Source organism: Haemaphysalis longicornis, unplaced genomic scaffold (assembly GCF_048455015.1).
Source record: "Haemaphysalis longicornis isolate Haplotype H1 unplaced genomic scaffold, Haemaphysalis longicornis Haplotype H1 scaffold_3, whole genome shotgun sequence".
Taxonomy (NCBI): domain Eukaryota; kingdom Metazoa; phylum Arthropoda; class Arachnida; order Ixodida; family Ixodidae; genus Haemaphysalis; species Haemaphysalis longicornis.
In genome coordinates this window covers 89,373,861-89,393,164 of record NW_027526335.1, presented here as the reverse complement: position 1 = coordinate 89,393,164, position 19,304 = coordinate 89,373,861, and the positions used below count along the sequence as shown (strand labels likewise).

General features: G+C 47.7%; 1 protein-coding gene across 1 annotated transcript in view; it reads left to right on the top strand.

Moving 5' to 3' along the window:
* Window positions 1–3,841, top strand: part of LOC144174824 (uncharacterized) — a 111,286-nt gene extending 107,445 nt beyond the window's left edge. Inside the window, exon 4 of the mRNA XM_077703732.1 lies at window positions 477–3,841. Coding sequence (XP_077559858.1) covers window positions 477–2,766 — 2,290 coding nt within the window. The 3' untranslated portion in view covers window positions 2,767–3,841. The remainder of the gene's footprint in view (window positions 1–476) is intronic.
* The last annotated feature ends 15,463 nt before the right edge of the window (window positions 3,842–19,304 follow it).

The following is a 19,304-nucleotide window of genomic DNA, read 5'->3' as shown; positions in this document are numbered from 1 at the left end:
GTGACGCCCAGAACTCAACGCTTTTTTAAATTTTGGCATTCCCTCGGACCATAGGTCATCATTGATACATTCACATGACTACTAAGTCGAGCAAAATTGCTTGCGCGTACAATTAGGTATCTCGCATGAAACCCATACAGCAAGATTCCGGGGATCATGCGCGGTTCCTCTTTTTTTTCTAGCAGAACATCTCAAGTAGACTTTTTTTATTGCTAACAACATCCTGTCAGATCTACCGTCAATATCTTCTGCATTGCTTGCTCATGAAAGAATAGCAAAGCACGCTGCACCTCTTGTTTCAGCTCCTCACAGTAACAGTGTGGATGTTAAGGTATAGTATTGTCGAGTTTACTGCTAAAGCAATCACCTTTATTTGTGTAAAAATCCAGAATATTTTCTTCGCTCATGTCAGCGAGATCACTGTAATGTAAACGCAAAAATGACCCGTTTCTCGTTTTTGTTTTGTTTTGTCTCAGGTTCCTAGAGGTCCAAAACACGACACTTCTGGATGCAATCATCCTGAACCGTATCAAGGCACTGGAAGCCGCCGCCAATAACGCCAGCCTCGCAGGAGACGGAGCAGCGACGAACGCGAGCCTACGCAACGCGCCAAACCTCGAGGAGTTCGTGGACATGGCTTCGCTAACCACTCAAGGCCCAGGCGTCACGACGCAAGACACCACGCCTTTCGGCACCACCGATGGCCCCGCAACAACGTCGTCGCCCCTCCAGAGGACCGACAGTCCGGTAGAGATTATTCGCGGACCTGGTTTCCAGAGCGACTCTCTCCAGCATGAACCCCAGCTGAACGTGACGGGCCCCGCCATCGACGACGACGATGAACTTTTCCTGAACGACGCACCTGTAGTCCCATCCTCTGAGGCAGAGTCGACGACAAGGTCGTCCGCAAATACCCAAACCGCAACACCAACCAAAAAAGCGTCTGCCGAAGGCGTCACCGAGTTGTCAAGGACGGCAGTCTTCGCCTCCGAACGAACGTACAGGCCCATAGCAACCGTTACGACAGAACTTCCAAATGAACCAACCACGGAAACTGATGTTGAGACAACGACCAAAGCCGTCGGCCTGACTGTGCCGGAGTCAATCTTCGGAACGACCACGTCGCCATCAACGGAGCCACCCACCACCGAGGCTGCCACCAAGCTTCCAGCCACGACGGAGGCATCCAAGGAAGCCGTGACAACAAAGAAACAAACGGAAGCCGGGAAGAAGAGTGGAAACTTGCCGACCATCCTAAGGTCACTGGTTGACAACGTCTTCGACTACTACGACTACATCGATTACTACGTTCCAGGCCAGAAACGCAACCTGACGTCGCTGCCTCAGGACAGGGCTGGGGACCGACGAAGGATACCAGAGTCCATGATGGTGCTGGTTAAAGAACAGCTGAACAAACAGAAGGACACTAACGAGTCGTCATTATTCGTCGGCAAGGGCGACCTTCAGGCAGATCAGCCGGTGCCCAAGGATGACCCGGAAAGCACCACGCCAGACCCAGACAACCGGGCGTTCCAGAAAGAACTGGTCACAAAGATGGCAGTCGACATTCCACGGGTGACAAAGAAGGAATCCCAGGACACGACAACCACGTTCGCGAGGACCGAGGCGGTGACACTGGGGGCAACGAGAGCGGACCTCGCTTCTGTCACCACGACTACTGCCGGAGCGACGGAGGTGACCGCGCGGACCACGGGTGCCGTGACTGATAGGAGTACGGACACGACGACTCAAGCGACAGTGACGGACACGACGTTGACTTTGGTCAAGAGCGTTGCCTCACAGCCGCGACAAAGGGTGAATCTCGCCATTGAAAACCTGTCGGCAGAAAAGCCCGAGGACAGAACAACTACTGGCTTTCCTGAGTCGGCAGTCACAACAGCGAGCTTCCCGCAGACTACGCTGACGCAGACAACGCTGAGTAGGACCACGACAGCCCCTACAACATTGACGTCTTCTGTGACGACGCAGGAAGTAACCACGGCCGCAGTTACGACAACGAAAGCAACCGTACAACCCGAGACATCTCGTCAGCCAGTCACCACGCAAGGCATCACTCGCTCTTTCCAAACCACTGGACAGACAGAGACCGTGTTCGTCGATACGGCCAACGCTAGATTAGCCGGGACAACTCAGCCAGCGGCAACGACGACCAGCCCGACAGCAACGGTGACGACGGCAGCCCCCTCAACTACCACTGTCCAGCAGACCACCATCACCGGGAGCGCCGAAAGCACAAGGCCCACCACGTCGACCGAGTCCATTACCTCAACGAGTGGCACGCGGCTGCCGCAGACGGTCTCAACGAGGTCTGGAACCGGTTTCGACTCGACTGGCACGACCCCCGAGGTGCAAACTACGATTCAAGGCGAGCCCAAAGGATCCCGGACCGTGCCTGTGCTCCTGCTCACCACCCCCGAGCCCGCAACCGCCAGCGTCACGGCCACGCCAACGCCACCATCCCCCACGTCGAGCAGGTCTTCTGAGCGTCCAGTCAGCGTCCCCACGAACCCGCTCCAGGCAAACCTCCTCAAGGACGAGACGCAACCGCAGAGGGTGGGCAACACCACCACCAAGGGCCAGCCAACGCCGCCAACCAACAACAACGACGTAGAGTACATCGACTACGTGTATTACTACGACTACGTTGACACGCCCGACAACTCGACGGCAAACGGCACCTCCACTTCCTCCAGGAACGGCACAGCGCCCCGACCAACTCAGCTGCCCAAGAAGGTGTCCCAGTGAACTCGCCCGCTACGGAACTGACGAGACTTAGATGAGAACTGTTTCTTGTTTCTATTTAAATGAGGCCTTGAGTGAAGAACCGGACGTCGAGCCACCCAAGGATGGAACGTCGACTAAGAACTTTTGACTAGTCGGCGGCCAAATTACGGAGGGGGAGGCTTTTACGCTTGTTTGGTTGGTTGCGAGCAGGTGCAGTGGGAGTGATGGGTCAGCACAAGTTGTATAGTTGTTGTTTGTGATGCATTTGTCCTTCTCGGTTTTCTATTCTTGCCTTTTGTTTTAGTGCAGCTCGCAACCCCCTTCAATGGCCCCGTTGTTCCTTCAGTGTGTCATTGCAGCAGATAGGAATCCGCTCGCCGGCCCGCGTGACACTTAAAGCGAACGCCATTGCTTGAGATCACAGCGGCAAGCATTCAATATTATTTGTTTTAAAGCAATCAGCACTTAAGCCAGCTGGCTGTAGCTGCAGACTGGGGCAGTATTGCAATACCAATGAAGCTGGTATTTAACTTGCATCGACAGCAACTATCATCCTATATAGTTAATTCACGACTATTGCGCTTACTATTCAGCGTCGCAATGTCGCGAACTTTCATTTTCACCTCACCCTTCGTGCTTTTTTAGCTGCCGGCAGTGGAAAACATCTAAAGCGTTTGTAGCGAACGCGAGCTACACAGCACGCGCATGCGCGTGAAACCGCTGTATCTTCCAGTGGTTTGTAAGTGCTCCAACGCCGTCACCTTTATCCCTAAAAGCTAGTGCAAAGTGTCTCACTTTTCTAGCGGCCGAAGTGCCAAAGAGCATCGGCGGCATTGGGCTGCGTCGTTCCACCGGCAACTGTGTGCTGTTTAACTCTGTACTCAAATATCTTAGGCATTTTCTACATTGCAAGTTTTGTGACGGTCCGGCGCGGTGTGTATAACTTTGGACGCATCATGCCTGCATGGGAGCGAACTGGCGCTGCTCCTACTTTGTATTATATCTGAAAAAACGATTCCCGGCTATCGTACGGGGTCGTCTCCTGATGTGTTGTTGATACCATATTGCGAATAAAACGTTGTTACGCGCTCTGCGATCCGGTCTGTATACTTCTTTCGCGCGGGTGCCCTCCCTGCGTGGGCCGACCAACTTGGAGAAGCTGGGCCCGCCAACTGGCTTTGAGGGACATACCTTCTTTAAAATTTCACCTCATTCTACATCATTCGACAGTGCGAAGACGAGGACGAAGAAATGGTTGACAATTACAGTGCGATTATAGTGCGATTTGTGCGCAACGCGAACTGCAGTCTTTTCTTTCACGGGGCATATATCTGCTGCGTCTCAGGAAGTGATCGTGGTATAAGCTATAAGCAAACGCACGGCGGCGCGCCCTACTCTGCCGTTACCTCGCAACGCATCGCCGCCGCCGAGCAGGTTTTTGTAAATTGTGTTTGAAACTCCCGCGCAAATATCACGTGGTTCGGATGAGCCACGCAACGAGCAGGGAGAGAGTTGCGTTATTAAAAGAGAAAGGAGCAACGAGGAGTACCCTGAAGGACGTATGTAGATGCATCATGCAGCGCGTGCTGGGCTCTGTGGTGCCGACTTGGCTTACCGCCCTCCTTCTCACACTTTCGCCACACAAATTCCCTCCTTTTTTCCTTCTGTCTTCCGCATTGGCTTCGTCCGCTCAGTTACAAGGCCGACAAAGCCGACAAACCATAGTAGCGGAAGCTATTGCGCACTAAAAACTGACAAACACGAGCGCTCATGATGATGATGATGGCCTGAAAGTGTTATCGGCTTCAGTTTTTTTTTTCAACGTTCTTTTTGTGTTATTTTTCATACGAATATTGAAACGAAACCAACTAGTCCAAGCTCAAACCTTTGTTACATATAATTTGGCGGGGGGCTGTTTGGTTAATTGCTTGTGAATAGATGGTTACTGTAGTTTTTCTGAGACGGGTGTCCCGTGTGTAAAGGATACGTCTTCTGATGGGACCCCGTTCTTAGTTTCGGATGACCTAAAAACCGCGAGGTTATTTGTATGCAATAAAAATTTGCAGATAATCATTAAAGAAGGTGGTGGTGGCTGGTGCTCAACCAGTGAACCATAAACTGTAAGGAAGAGGTCCCGCCGTCAAGACGAGTCCTGACCTTATCTTCGGGCTTTGAAACGATATTCTGGAATCGTTTCTTTCCACGCCGTCTCTCGTGGTACCCATCACCACCATTTAGTTCCTGGCTTAGTCACGGTCCAATGAATGCTGCGGGGATGTCGTTCAAAAGCAAGCCCTCCAACCGCCACCCCTCTGAACGGCGACCTAACCTTCATGCCCCTCGGAGGATTCCGCGCCAGACAAAGCCTTCACGGGTCAAGCACAGGCAGGCACTGCTTGAGCAAATAGATGCGGCGTCACGAGTGCCGCCCCACCTGACTCCTCCAGCATCTCTTACTCCGATGTCCCATTACGGAGACAGTTTCCCTCTGTACGCTAGCACTGAGCCTCGATTGCAGCAGAAACCTATAGCAACAGACAGTTTTAGCACTCCGTGTGCTCCGTCCGTTCCGTTCGTACCGTGTTGACCGGGACCCGACTGGGAACTCGCGCATTCGTTCCGCTAGGGTGGTTTAGTTCCTCAAGCCGCGCTCGCCATGCCCGCGCATTCGTTAACGGTGGGAGGTGTCCTCCTCGCCGTGCCCGCGCACGCAGGCACAGTCGGGTCCCGGTACTGACGGTAAGCACTGAGATGACGGAACAGACGGAATGCTAAAACACTCGAGCACCTGACGAACCCCCCGATAAACGCTTTCGCGCTTAGTCTTCCCTCACAGTGACGCAGCATCTGCGCACCCGAGTTCCCCGATTGGACAGCCAACAAATAAGCGCATTGACTCTAAGGTGCCGTGCTGGCTCACTCTCACTCGCTATTTATGGAGCCAGAAAATGCTGTACCTGCTTCTTTCAAAGTGACCACCAAGCCGAAACAAAATTTCAATGTCATGCAGATCACTCCGAAAGCCCTCTTACAACCGCTATCAGCTTGCTTGCATCCCCTGGGTCACAATGGCTACGGGTACCATTCGAGACACAAACACAATATCCATGCTTTATAACAAGCAGCCCACAAGCTCTATAATCTCACTCATAATCTTGTACCATCACGAGTACACCCACCGGTACAGACCTACCTTCTATGTGGGACCGATGTTCGCCTTTACATTGTCTCGGGTACCAACGCCGAAGAGCCATCCGACGTGCTCTGGGACACCATGCATTGCTAGACGCATCACGCAAGGTAAATGTAACCTTGCATCACGTTCGATCCCGGCATCGTTGGTAACCGTTGTACATGCCCCGTCACTGTTCTTAGTCTCCCGGAACCGCCGTTCCACTTGAATGCACCCTTCACCCTGTCATTTCAAAACGACGCCAATATTTTCTTATCGATCCCTGTGACGGTGCGCCACTGCTGGTATAACCATAAAACGACAATAGTTTGCAGATAAGCGACGGACGTGAAAATAATAAGCGGCGTCAGCTGTTGGCCTTGCTTGTGGCAAACACCCACGATATCTTTAATGCGAGGGATCATGATCGACCGTTGGTGTTCTCGCAAGTGACGTCACCGTAGCTAGTGACATCATCAGCGTGACGTCATCGGTGCACTAACTTCTGTATGCTTTTGACTTTAACTTGGGTTCAGCCCCGTGCAGTAAGGACGCACTGGCTGCTAAGCTAATGGATCATGCAGCAGAAAGGAAGGTGAAACGAGCATAGGATACCCGTCAACGTAGCGCAAACGAAATTGTATACAGAAGAAAGGGAGCGGCGCCGGAACGACAAAATAGACACGGAAAAATGTAACTCCGCGGGCCCCAGCACCTTGCATTTTGCCGAATTCTTTTAGCGAACGTCTGTGTGTCGTGAGCACCAGAAATATCACAGTAAAAAAAGACCGGAAATACATATGTCCGCTATCAAAGCAAATCATGAGATGAAGGAAAGCATATGTTGTTTGGGCTAATTTTAAAAAATAATCAGAATTGCAGCAGATTTTTTTCCACCATTTTTTTTTTTTTTTCAGATTCGCATGAGAGCCAAATTAGAACATGCGCATGCGGCTCTCATCCACATACTGGAAAAAGGCGGCTCGGCACTCACACTCTGCATGAACTCCACGGCATGCACACGAAAGCAGAACAGCAGCGTGCAATGAGAAGTATTGCGTCACCGGTGGAGTTGTATCCACGAAGAAAAAAGTACTGACAGCTAAGCTGCAGGTCACTTAACGGGGTGTGCAGCCGCTCACGAGACCTTATCACGCCAACGCATAAAGCTATCTCGTGTTTTTAGCGGAGCAGCAACGACCCGGTATAACTTCAGGCTTCCCTCAGACAGACTTCAGTCAGACTCGGTCAGGTATGACTTCAGTCAGACAGAATGAAATAAAGATAGGCCCGCTCTTACCGACTGGTGGTTCACAGCAAGTTAGGGCGTCAGGTTGCGACAAGCTCTAAGCTTGCAGCGAGACATGGCCTCTGTGCGACTAGCTAACCTTTGGCATCTGAACTCGAATTAGCCAAGCTGTGACCTTTGGCCCTCTCAACCCAACCTGCTGAGATGGTGCGGGGTGCCGACAGAGGCTGACGTCGCTTTGTTGTATACGAACTACGAACTACGTGGAGCTCGACTACATGCCGGGTCCACCCATGACGCGTGATGAATATCAGGTCATTCGGGACGAGTATTCTAACACTGCCCCGCGGACGGCAGGGTGTATAAGGCCTTCACCGAGGTGCGAGCTGGCACCGCTGCCTTTCTCTTATGCAGCCCCACTTTACATATCTGGTTGGTTCGCGCTGACTGCTTTGGTTCGCCCGACTCCTTGCGCGCTCTCCTTTTACCAATCTGTTCGTTATTGTTTCACCCGCATATTTTATGTGTTCTCGCGTTGAGTCTCACCACTCACAACTGGTCAACGGTCTGTACTTTATGCGTTTCAGGGCAAATAAATGATGCGAAACGTGGGCAGCGGCAGCAAGGTGGGAGCGCTGCCCGCGAGAGCGAAGACGCACGAACGACGCCTCACCCGGCCTCTCTGCATTTTTGCGCGCCAAAAACAAAAACGGGGCCAAAATGGGGCCAAAGACGAGAATGAAATGTGACCCCTCTTTTTTTTGTCTTTGCACAGACGGGTGGAGCAGCAGGTGCACAGTTCTGGACCCGCTCCAACGTAGCCTTCGTGGCATTAAAGAGGCCATGAAGACGCCCTGGTTTATTTTAAAAAAACTAGCCGTTGGAGGTTCACACTGCTAAATTCCAGCAGCGAAAGACTTTTTTTTTAAATCCGAAATCAAGATGCAATCCAACAACTTTCAAATTTCGCGCTGCACGACATCAGCGGTGATGGGATAGAGGGAAACTTTAAAATACGTAGTTATCAATGTGTTAACTGCATGTTAGCGTTCCAGTGATAAGATCGAACGGAACTGGAGGCCCCACCACAATTGCACAGTCATGCTTCTTGGCGGTTGCTTTTGTCGGCGACCGCAAATCGTACACACACGATCCTGTGACGTCACAGGATGAAGCAATATTCAATTCACCCGCCACTTTCTCGCCGGATCTTGTGACGTCACAGTCCTCTAGCCTTTACCACGCTACCAGGGCTTGCCACCGTGCACTTATGGCCCTCAGCAGACCGCACCGTCGATCAGTTCGTGCGATGGGAGGCAGCTCCGGCGAGCACCGACCCAGGGATCCGGAGAGACCTGAGACTGGATGAAGAGCCCCACCCATAGTTCCAGCTTAATCTTTCTTGATTCCTCAATAAATGTCTATTTCTCGCTCTGTCATTCCTGTTTTCCTTAATATCCAGCTTCGTTGTTGGAAGTTTGCGTTAAAATTGCAATGTTGCCAAACTTGTATTTAGTCTTCATGGCCCTGAACCATGATTGGGGAGAAAGGATACCTCACGTTTGTCTATAACACGTTTGTCTGGAGCACTGGAACGATATGCTCTGGCCTGCAAGGGCGACATCGGCTGCAGGGTGTCCAACAAATGACTCATCACAAATTCCCCGACTTGTTCAGATTTTCGTCTACACTTTTAGGTCGTTTTGTCTGATCAGTGAAGACGTGGAGTAATAAAGCTACTGAAGTATCGCAATACTTACTATAAGGGTATTTAAGACGCAACACAATTTATTGTGGCCGCTTGAATAATAGTACAACACAAACTTGCCCTCAATGATTGAGAAAGCTTACTTTTAAAAACAGTCTCAATATGTACAGTCTTTGTAAACATTTTCTAGACCATGCCGCAAGTGCATAGAACGTATAAATTTCAATGTACAAGCTTACGTCTCGAGCGAGGCTGAAACGTTTTATGCCGGAAACCTAGAGAAAAACCCCTTTCTTTATTACAGTCATAAAATAGTTTGGTCGCAGTTAAAGGTTTCGTTTATTCTTTGAATCCTTTCCCAAAAACTTCCCAAATACTGCACATTATCCAGCAGCTTTCACTTTCTTGAAGTTATTTAACAGGACGGGCTCCTATTTCGTTCCTGTGCGTTGCCTGAACTCCTTTTTTAACAGGACGGGTTCCTATTTCGTTCCTGTGCGTTGCCTGAACTCCTTTTTTCTTTCATAGCTTTTAGCTTCTACTTAAGCACGAGTCAATGAATACCGCTGGAAAGTAAACATCTTTTCCAAATTGGGAACAATACTGATGGAAAAGCAAACTGCGATCTTCAAACTGAAGGAAAAAATGCCTTGTTTATGTCATAACCCGCATAGCGCGCAGCTTTCGTCGCGTTGTCCGCGGTTGAGTTGAGAGGGAACATTTATGCGCGATTTTTCATCGCGCGTAGTTTCGGTGATAGTGAACGGATTTTCATAATTCTTGCAGGAGGAGAATGCTGGGACAATAGACTTTACCCCAAAATACATTCCGAGTAGTCGATGGTAAATGTTGCAGGGTCCCTTTAAGGGTGCAAAATAAAACAGAATCTCATACTACTAGATTAATATCCATGTTGATGGGGCCAGTGAAACGGGAATATGGTTCCTAAGCCAGGTGCCTTTCAGGCGGTCTAATTTAAAGACAAAATTATGCTTTAACATTTTGGTGAATGAGTCATGAAGGCAGTGATCGGATGGACTGTTTGGATCCCCTTGCAGTTCAAAATCATCAATTTTTCTCCCCTCAGCTTTCCCCCCAGTCCATATAAATTCATGGGATTTATTGACATTGACGTCATTTAAGTTCGTTCGAAAAAACTTGTCAAGATCGTACGTCACGCACAAGGCTTTTTTGCAACGCGACAACGTCCTGCGGTAAAGCGCACGCAAGGGCACATGTCGTGCGGTGATGTCAACGCTTTCTTCATAATTCGCAATTCTTTCAATATATGAAAAAAAAAAAAAAAAAAAGATGCGTCCAGCAACAAAAACGCTCTTCGAAACAAATCAAGAAGCGAACACACTTCGCCAATTATAGGAAACTTCGCGCATTCGCAAACCTAATTTTTCATGATTCGAGTCACTTTTTAAACAAAATTTATTCCCTGAATTTTCCAAGTGTTCAAGATTTCCCTCACAATTGCCGGTTTCCCCGGTCATACACACCCTAGATATAACACCTGGCTAGTGATATATATTCCACAGTCTTATCTAGACCCGGGAACGACGTGCTTTCGACATTAATGGTGGTATTCTCTGATAACACAGGGCTAGTGTCACTAAATAAGGTTGTTTCACTAGTGTCACTAAATAAGCGCGGGATGTTTGTTTGATTCACGTTCGGAACGTCAGTCGCGCGCAGCCACAGAGCAAACAGCTAGGACTACCACAGTTGACCGCCTGAAAACGCACAAGCAACAAAATGGCGGCGTCCATGAATCGTCGCAGTGAAAACAAATGTCACGTGATGCGAACTGACCAATGATCTTAGCGGCGGCACGGAACAATGGGAGAAAAGAGTGCCGATACTCTAAAACCTTATTTAGTGACACTACACAGGGCCACATAAGTTAGTATGCCTCATATACTTCCTTGATTTGCCTGTCGCCGCAGCTTCACACTTCATTTTCGTCAGAAGCACGCTAGGCGACGCCATATTCGCCCCGAGCGCGAACAGAGTCGGCCCCTGGCGGCGGCGGGACGAACCGCTCCTAGTGTGGATGGCGCTCTCGCGTCGTCTGCTTTTTCACGTTGCGTGCGGCGCAAGACGCGTGCTGCACACGACAAAACAACCAATATGTGTGCTCGTTTGGCAGTAAGCAATGACATAGTTACCTCTGCTTGCGCATTTCCTCTAGACACGCAATAATCAGCGGCCGTTGTGGGTTAATGCGCTGGTTTAATTCCACGAAACATCTTCGCCGTGGTCACCGCTTGAGTGTGAACATTGCTTCCACACATTGCACTTTTCCTATTGTTGAGTGCAGTCGTCTGCCGTTTCGGGAACGTCGAAGGGTGCTTTTTGAAGGTGGCGTGGTGATTATTTAAAGCATAAAAGTTTAGTACGCGAAACAGGTAAGAAGCGACAAGACCTGCGTACGCGTGCAAATCCCACACCCTTGTAAAACTGTGTCTTTATAGAAAGAAGAAACAAACAAAAACATTTACACTGCACACGACCCCTGAGCTATCGCCCATACATTACCGGACACGTATTTTACACCAGCAAGCGCCTGTGTGATCGTGTCCTTCCCGTATATTTCTAAAATAAATACCATTTTTGGACAGTCGTTGTTTATACTCAGGAGGAGGAATAAACATTTATTCAGCTGTGTTGAGTTGCTAATTTTACGTATTATTTAAAATACGTTTCTATGGATGCGCAAGAGTATTTAGGGGGGATTTTTCGGTAAAATTAAGCAGTTGTGAGTTTGCGTCTGTCATGTGGCATTTCGTGTGTCATTTTCATATATTTCAAATCCGACATGAATCACCTTGTCCAGAAACGTGTCTCACTCAGCATAACCAAATGCCTAATACGGTCACGTCTTAACCTCTTAAGGTGGACCGAAGTTTAAAGAAAGAGGAGAAAACGCGTAATATAAAGCACGTTGTTGCCCACATGTGTGAGGGGCGTGTGTGCCTTCACTCACTGATTTTTTTTAAATTTTTTCCCACAATGCTTGCTTTCAATACATTTTTGAAAAAGGCGAGCCACAATTCCTGGACAATCTCGGATCAAAGGGGGGTTAATTAATTTTGAAAATACGTGTTAAAGTACTGCTTTTTCACCGCTACAGAACACAACGCCTAGTGTAGTTTCGATTGTAAGTAATACTGATAACCATAGTTTGGCTTTTCGCGTTACGTGCGTTCTGTTCTCTCTGCTCTTGCACCGTTGGCAGGACCTCCCCCCTCTTCACGAAAAAAAAAGGAAATGCACAGAATTTCATTTTTTAACCAATCCTCAAGAAATAAAAGACAAAGGCGATATTCAGTTTACAAAACTAAGTAGTTACCGGGAACCCGTTGCGCTGATTCGCAACGAGAAATAAAAAGGAAATGTTTTACTACATCTGCAACAGCGCAACTTCATTTATTGCCATCTTTAGGGTTCGTAAGCGACCTTATACGCAAGAATGCAAACACATCTCAGTGTTGCAGGCACCTGTTAGATTTTAAAAGGAACGCAATTGGTCAACAGAGCAGCCGTAACAGAAAATTTGTGCTCACTGTGAGGTCCCAGAAGCTTGGTTTGCACACTGTAAACCTGCTTGTCACTTTGCTAAAACCTAGCTAAACATGAGATGTTGATTGTACTGCGTGCGTTGACAATTCAATTCGCAAGTTCACTTGCGACGAAAGCCGTAAATAAGTGATCCGAAACCGTTATTCATCAAACCTTCCTTCAGAGTCGCTAAAATTTCATTTAAAAGACCCGTTAGAGCGGTTACATTTATATCTCTGCGCTGATCAAAATTCAGTAATTTTATGTTGCCTTTTGAACACACAAAAAATATCGTAAGCTCTTAGAAAGAATTTTGGGGCAGTTAAGTAGTGTTACCATTTCAGGGCATCCCACAAATGCAAGAATGCGTCATGCTACCAGTGAAAGCGATTGAGATTGCCGCTGTAAACTGAATTTCAAAGATCGAGGCTTCCTGATTTGTTTCTATTTATGCTGTTATGGAAGGCTCAAAGCCATAGTCGGGAAAGATCGAGCTTGCTACGAGCCACAGCGTACAAGTTCATTGTCACAATTACGGCCATTCTGAGATTCCCGATGAGCCGTCGCTTTTTTTGGCGTAGTAATAAAAACTGAATGCCGCTTCCGTACCATACATTGAACGTTGAGGAACCGAACTACAGCATACCACTCTTGTTTGCACCTTTCGTGCGCTCATACTGCGAGAAAAAAGCACGAAGAGCGCCCACAGTGTGCATTCCTACGGGCCGCTCTGCGGAGCATCCACACTAGCAGCGCGACGGTGTCGCCACCTACATGTCGAGCTCGCGGCGAATAGGCCTCCTGCGCTGCCCAGGGGGCGCTGCGCAAGCGGCTTCCGGGCAGTACTTCCGGGTAGTACAAAGCTGCGCGGGTCCCATAGGATCCCGTGTTGACAGAAGCAAAATGAGCTCGACGCTCCCGATTATTTTGCGACGTGATCACCAGTTCATCCCCGACGCGTGCGATCTATTTCAGCGATCAACTTGGCATTAGGGGAAAAGGCTTTGCAGCGCTAAACACGTTTACAGCGCCGACGAAAGTGCTGGGACCGTGACGGCGTCTGCTACTCGCAGGTTAACCGATCGATGGTCGTACGTTAAAAGTGAAATTTTAAGTAAAATTTCCTTTTTAAACTAATACTCTAGGTGACAAAGACTTCTCAAAAACGGCCGATCAAAAAAAAAGAGTGACGCAATCGGCGATGATCGCGCTTTAAAAAGCCAGCGAGTCCGGCGGACCGCAGGCTCGCCTGCTGCGGTGCGCCGCTCTTTTGCGTACCTGCACACTATGCGTGCACTTTCATTAAGCAGTGCTCCTTTGCGTCGCCGTTACGAATACATGGTGCAGCGTTAGCTTGCCGTTTTGTTGCGTGTCTCAGTGACAAAATGCCACGACCGTCAGAAGCGTGAAATCTGTTTTGCGATTCCGAAATTAGTGGCCGTAAAACAAAGTGGTCGGGTGAACAAGAGGCCGCTCGCTTTCCTTGTTTGCTCTCACTTTACTTAATTACGCTCTTGCAGAATACATTCCCAGTTCGCACTTAATAGCCTAGAATGAGGGTCAGCAAAGGCCAAGTTCCATGCAGCCGACACGGCGGAGGGCTGGACGGCAAATCGGGGGGGGGGGGGGGGGGGGGGGGGGGAATGGGAGGAGGGGGGCTTTGAATGCAAAGAGAAAAAATTCAGCGAATTACTAATAATATTTGACAATAATCTGGCGAAGTGTGAAGATGGGGGAGGGGGGGGGGCAATTCAACTGGAGGACGCCAATTCTCTGTTCTTGTCTCGCTGTCTAACTCCATTTGAATTCAAAATTGGCGTGTCGGCGTTCAGATTCGACGACCCCTGCACTAGAAAACCAACACAGTCAGTGATTATCGCATATAAATATTCGGGGCCCGGCGCCGTGTATGCGGCTGTGTTATGTTATGCTGTGTTATGTGATGTTATAAAGTACACAGCTCTGCAGGCAGCGGGCGTGTGATTTGGTGTGTTTTGCGTACTTTAATAGCGCTTAATTTTGTTTATTTAATTGTCACTATTGCCCCACGTACTCGCTAGTATACATGTACCCTTCCGTTCGTAAATCGTGCGGCGTAAAACGTTATGCAAGAATCATTTAGTTTGCGAAAATACGAAACAAAATTTTCACTCGTTTAAAGGCGGTGCCAGGCCATCAGTGTCAGCTGAGTCGGCTGCGCAATTCTTGCGTTCGCTTGCATGCTCCCGATGAAGCAAACTTTTGCAGTTATCTCAGGATGTAAGATGAGCAGCATTCCGGTTTATGCTAGTCGTTAACTTTCCTTTGTCGACCGCACGCAAGAAGAAAAAACTGTAGCTGTCGTCAAACAGTTAAACGACCCGACCTGGCGATACTGTCCCACGCCGCGACCACAGCGACAGCTCGCTCAAAAGAAAGCCGACAAATCGGCTTCTTTTAGCGGATATTATTTTGTTTGGCCTCTGCAGCTACTTTAAGGGCTATTTCATACAGTATGCAGTCATTTAAACAAGCCACAAAGCGCCACAACCAACTTTCACTCCGGCTTGTAATTGAAAACACATGGAGGGCGGCGAGGGTCGTCTGCTTTTGTACTACCCAGAGGCGTCGGCCGCTAGGGGCGCTGCATGTCGCCAAAACTCCAGCGCAGGAGGCCTATGGAGCAACACAAAAGTGGAGGTAGCCAACGCCGCCGGTGCGTTGAAACATTGCGCTCGTTGTCCGGTGTACACCGTCCCAGCTGTCTGACACACGCGTGGACGATATGTGCTCCTTCTGAACTGGACAGTGTATTGGTCAGCAGTACCCTGAAATAACCATGCTGATGCTCGTCGCCTTCCCGAAAAAATCCCGGGCCATCTCCACTAACGTGAAACCTGGGGAGGGGCGAAGCATACAGTGAATAAGCGTATTCTTGGTGCTTTGGAATTTTTGCCAACGGAGATGAAACCATTGAGAGGTAGAGGGATAAAGCTCTGCTGTAAAAGTCTCTTGTCGTTGAAGCGCGAAGCTCCCTAGCGTGAGGCGTAAACGAGTACTGTCCCGGTGTGTGTTTTGTAGTGCGCGTTACCCTCTAGCGCCAGGCGTAAACGAGTTTTCCGGTGTTTTGGTACCGTGACTACATCAGACTACGATTACGACGACGACGACAGGAGACACCAACATCCCCAGCCCCTAATATTTGCTCGATCAAATGGAACTGTCGGCAAAGGGCACTTCACTGTAAGGTCGCGGATGTAGTGAATGGCACGGTGGGCAGAATTAGAATGTGGGATGGCAGGTAATGAACACGTGAGAAAACAAATGCGCTGTGTTAGGAGTAAAAAAAAAAATCGTGACGAATGAAAAAGACGTGATAGGGCTACGTATTTCATTCACGCTTACATTCTACCTTTGTCTTCTATAAAGCACCACATTTTCGCGTGGCTGCGAATCGAATCGCATATTTTTGCTCTGTAGGTACAGAGCTTCTGAAACATTCCTACAAAAGAAGATAACTAATATTGTGCCCACGTACTAATGCTTCATTATAAAATGATGCACAAAAAAAGGTTGACAAGACGGCAAAGCAGTCGAACAACAATTTCGCATACATTGCTACGGAGAAATACGGATTTTCAACATGGTGTGAATACAGGGAGTATATATTTGACTGGTCCTCCGGTCGTGGAAAAGAGGCTAGGAGTGCAGGGCTAGGATGACCCGACTGCAAGCCACCAAGTGACGACTCTCGATTCCTCACCAGTGCCGTTGTATAAACAAGAAACTCCTTATTTCCCGCATGTGACTTTTACCAGAGTCCTTTTTACTCAAGTAGCGTTCTACTTCAGCTAACGTACACCAGAGTTAGCACGCCCTTACTTCGCGCAAAGCTTGCACGTGCTAAGCTTTTTTGCAGCACTTTGGCGCCATGCAAGAAAAGCAAACTCCAGAAGTTATGCCGTGCCGTGAAACTCGAAGAATCGCATGTCATGCGGAAGAGGCAACATTTATTGCTGCATTATTCGTCGATTTCGCATATTCTAAAACTTCTAATGATAAAGCAACGCTAATAAGCAAATCAAACAATGAACACTATTCGAGAAGTATTAATATTCATATCAGACTTGCATCTTAAGGTGGAGAAAGGAAGGTGTCATTAACATTGACATTGTAAAGGCATATAATTTTGCATGCTGCTTTGGCCGCGAAATGCGTCCAGTAAATTTTAATGTGGAAGCACTTCAAGAACAGTTGACTGAAGGCTGCGACCCCATGTTTACCATCAAACTAAGTGTGTGAGAAACCCCATTTGTCTGCATAAAAGGGTGGAACAAATGTGTCAAGCTGGCATGAAGAAAATTTTTGCTGCCTGAATGTTTTATTTAGTGTTCTCGCCCCAATAAAAGTTTGCATAATTAGTGAAGTAATAACAACAGATAGTGAATTTCCTGTCGCCTGTTTCTGTATTGTTGCTTCAACTTGGCAATTAAATCACCAGCACTTCTAATAAACAACAAATTGGGCACCATCAACACCCACTTCCCAGTTAATCTACCAGTCCCCCAGGGGAGTGGATGTCTGTAACTAGAGCAGCATTAAGTTCATCAATCCAATAAAAGCACAACCTGTCGCCAGGAATGCCCTGATGGAGTACCATGGTTAACGCTGCTAGTCTTCATATTAGAGACATGTCAACTGAAAAGTACGGCTGCTTGTATTTATGGTATGCGAACTCATGTATCAATCTGTGTGATGCAATAAAATATATTTTAGTTTGTCACAATATAACAAAAGGGCAGGCGAATTCGCGTCTCGCTCATCAGTGGGGAGCCACTCTCGAAGTCTGCTTTCTAGCAGATACTGAAACAATCGCCCCTTCATTAACCAATGGTTTTAGAACAATTCACGCCCAAATCTAGGGAAGGAAGATGATGTAATGCATAAGAAAATTCTGCTATGCTGCCAAAAGGATTCATCTGTGCTCAGCCAATTTGAAAATAATGACTCCTGTAATACTACTTTGTCCGAAGAAAAAGTAACATAAATGGCCTTTGAAATAAATACCACCGTTCTTGCACCTGTTTCTTCTCCTCAAGCAAATATCCTCACTGGGATTACACACGATTTCCCATCAACAAGAACAGTTTTTTTTCCTTCAATCGATACAAATTGCAATGACTGGGGTGCACATGACTAGATTTTGGGGCCCTAAGTTGTGCCTATATTTTGGTCGTGCCTGTATGTCGTGCCTGTTCTCATGAAATATTTGTCTAGCTCTAGCCCCACATGGATACGCTGACCTATGAAAATGAGAAATTATGACGAACTGTTGTCTAACAACCACAAATGCCTGTACTCCTGTCTGCGGTCTAGTATGCAACAGAACTACCAACATGATAAGTATGTGTGCAAAAAAATTTATTCCAGCACAAAAATTCACGCACAATAAGAACAAGGGCTCGTTTTCTCTTTGTGAAATAGATTTTAACAGCATGCTGAGTGAAGTAAACAAAAACGAGGTATGACAGAAAACACTTCTTTCAAGGTACAAATGATAAATAAAAATCAGCCTTCAGAAATATGAAGGCTGAATTAGAAGTATTCATTTTGATTGATTATGAGGTTTAATGCACCGATGCTACACTGGCAATGAGGCGTGCCATAGTGGAGGGCTCCGGATTAATTTTAACCACCTGGCGATCCTTAACGTAGAATTATTCATTTTACATCAGTGAAAGAACACAAGTACATTCTATAGTGAGTAGGTAACACAATATAAGCAAGGTATATTTTTCTGCATTGTGGGCTGGGAAAGCAAGTAACAGCAAAAAGGGTGAGACAATGTCTTGAGGTGCACGTCTGGTGTGACTGCATAGAACAGCAGGTTCACAGAGGACAAACATCTTGAGGTATACCCACCCTCTGGAACACGACCATTTTTGGCAAGAATTGACTATGCAGGCAGGTTCATCATCTCACAGCAGGTTTTGCCAGCAGTGCACCGTAAATGTTACGTAAGAAAGCCACCCTGCATTCAGATGTACTAGAATGCAAGTCCTAATTAAGAAAACCCTCAGCATGATGCCCCAGTATACAAAACATGACATGGCCAAAACATAGTACCCACATTAGCAAATGACAGCAAATACTTTCTGAAAGCAGCCTCTATTATTAATTCTTTTTAGACATCAATACATGCGTGCTCCCATAGGCAGTGTAGCATGCACCACAATCTTAGTCTGATAAACTTCCCTTTCAAACATACGTCTTCTCATTTTTAAAAGGACCTTGTTTTGCTCATTGAAAAATTTGATTGATTAATTGATTGATTTTAGGGCTTAACACTCCAGCGCAACGCAGACAATGAGGCGCGCTGTAGTGGAGGGCTCCGAATTAATTTTGACCACCTGGGGATAACATGCACCGAAATCTCGTACACAGGTGGTTTGCTTTTCGCCTCCATCAGAAAAGCGGCCGCCACGGCAGGGAATCGAACCCGCGTCCTCGTGCTCAGTAGCGCAACGCCTTAGCCACTGAGCCACCACAGCGCGTGGTCGTTAAAAAACATGGCATTACATTCTCAAGTACATTGTTGCGTCAATTTTGTAAACGGTTATAAAACTTGAAGAGTGACTGAGGCTGAATGCAAGTGAAGGCACCTTTAAGGAGCACTCCTTTAAAAACCTGGTGGACTTTTGCTATGACAATACAAATTTGGAAGCCCGGCACTCTGTCTGAAACGATCTCTCAACTCCTATTGTTTGCTAATCTTTGTTTATATGACTACATGACCAGCTACCTGTGCTAACAGCTACCTACAGAACAACACACTGTGAAACGCACAGGTACAACATGCTAACAATGCTCTAGGCTTGAACAAA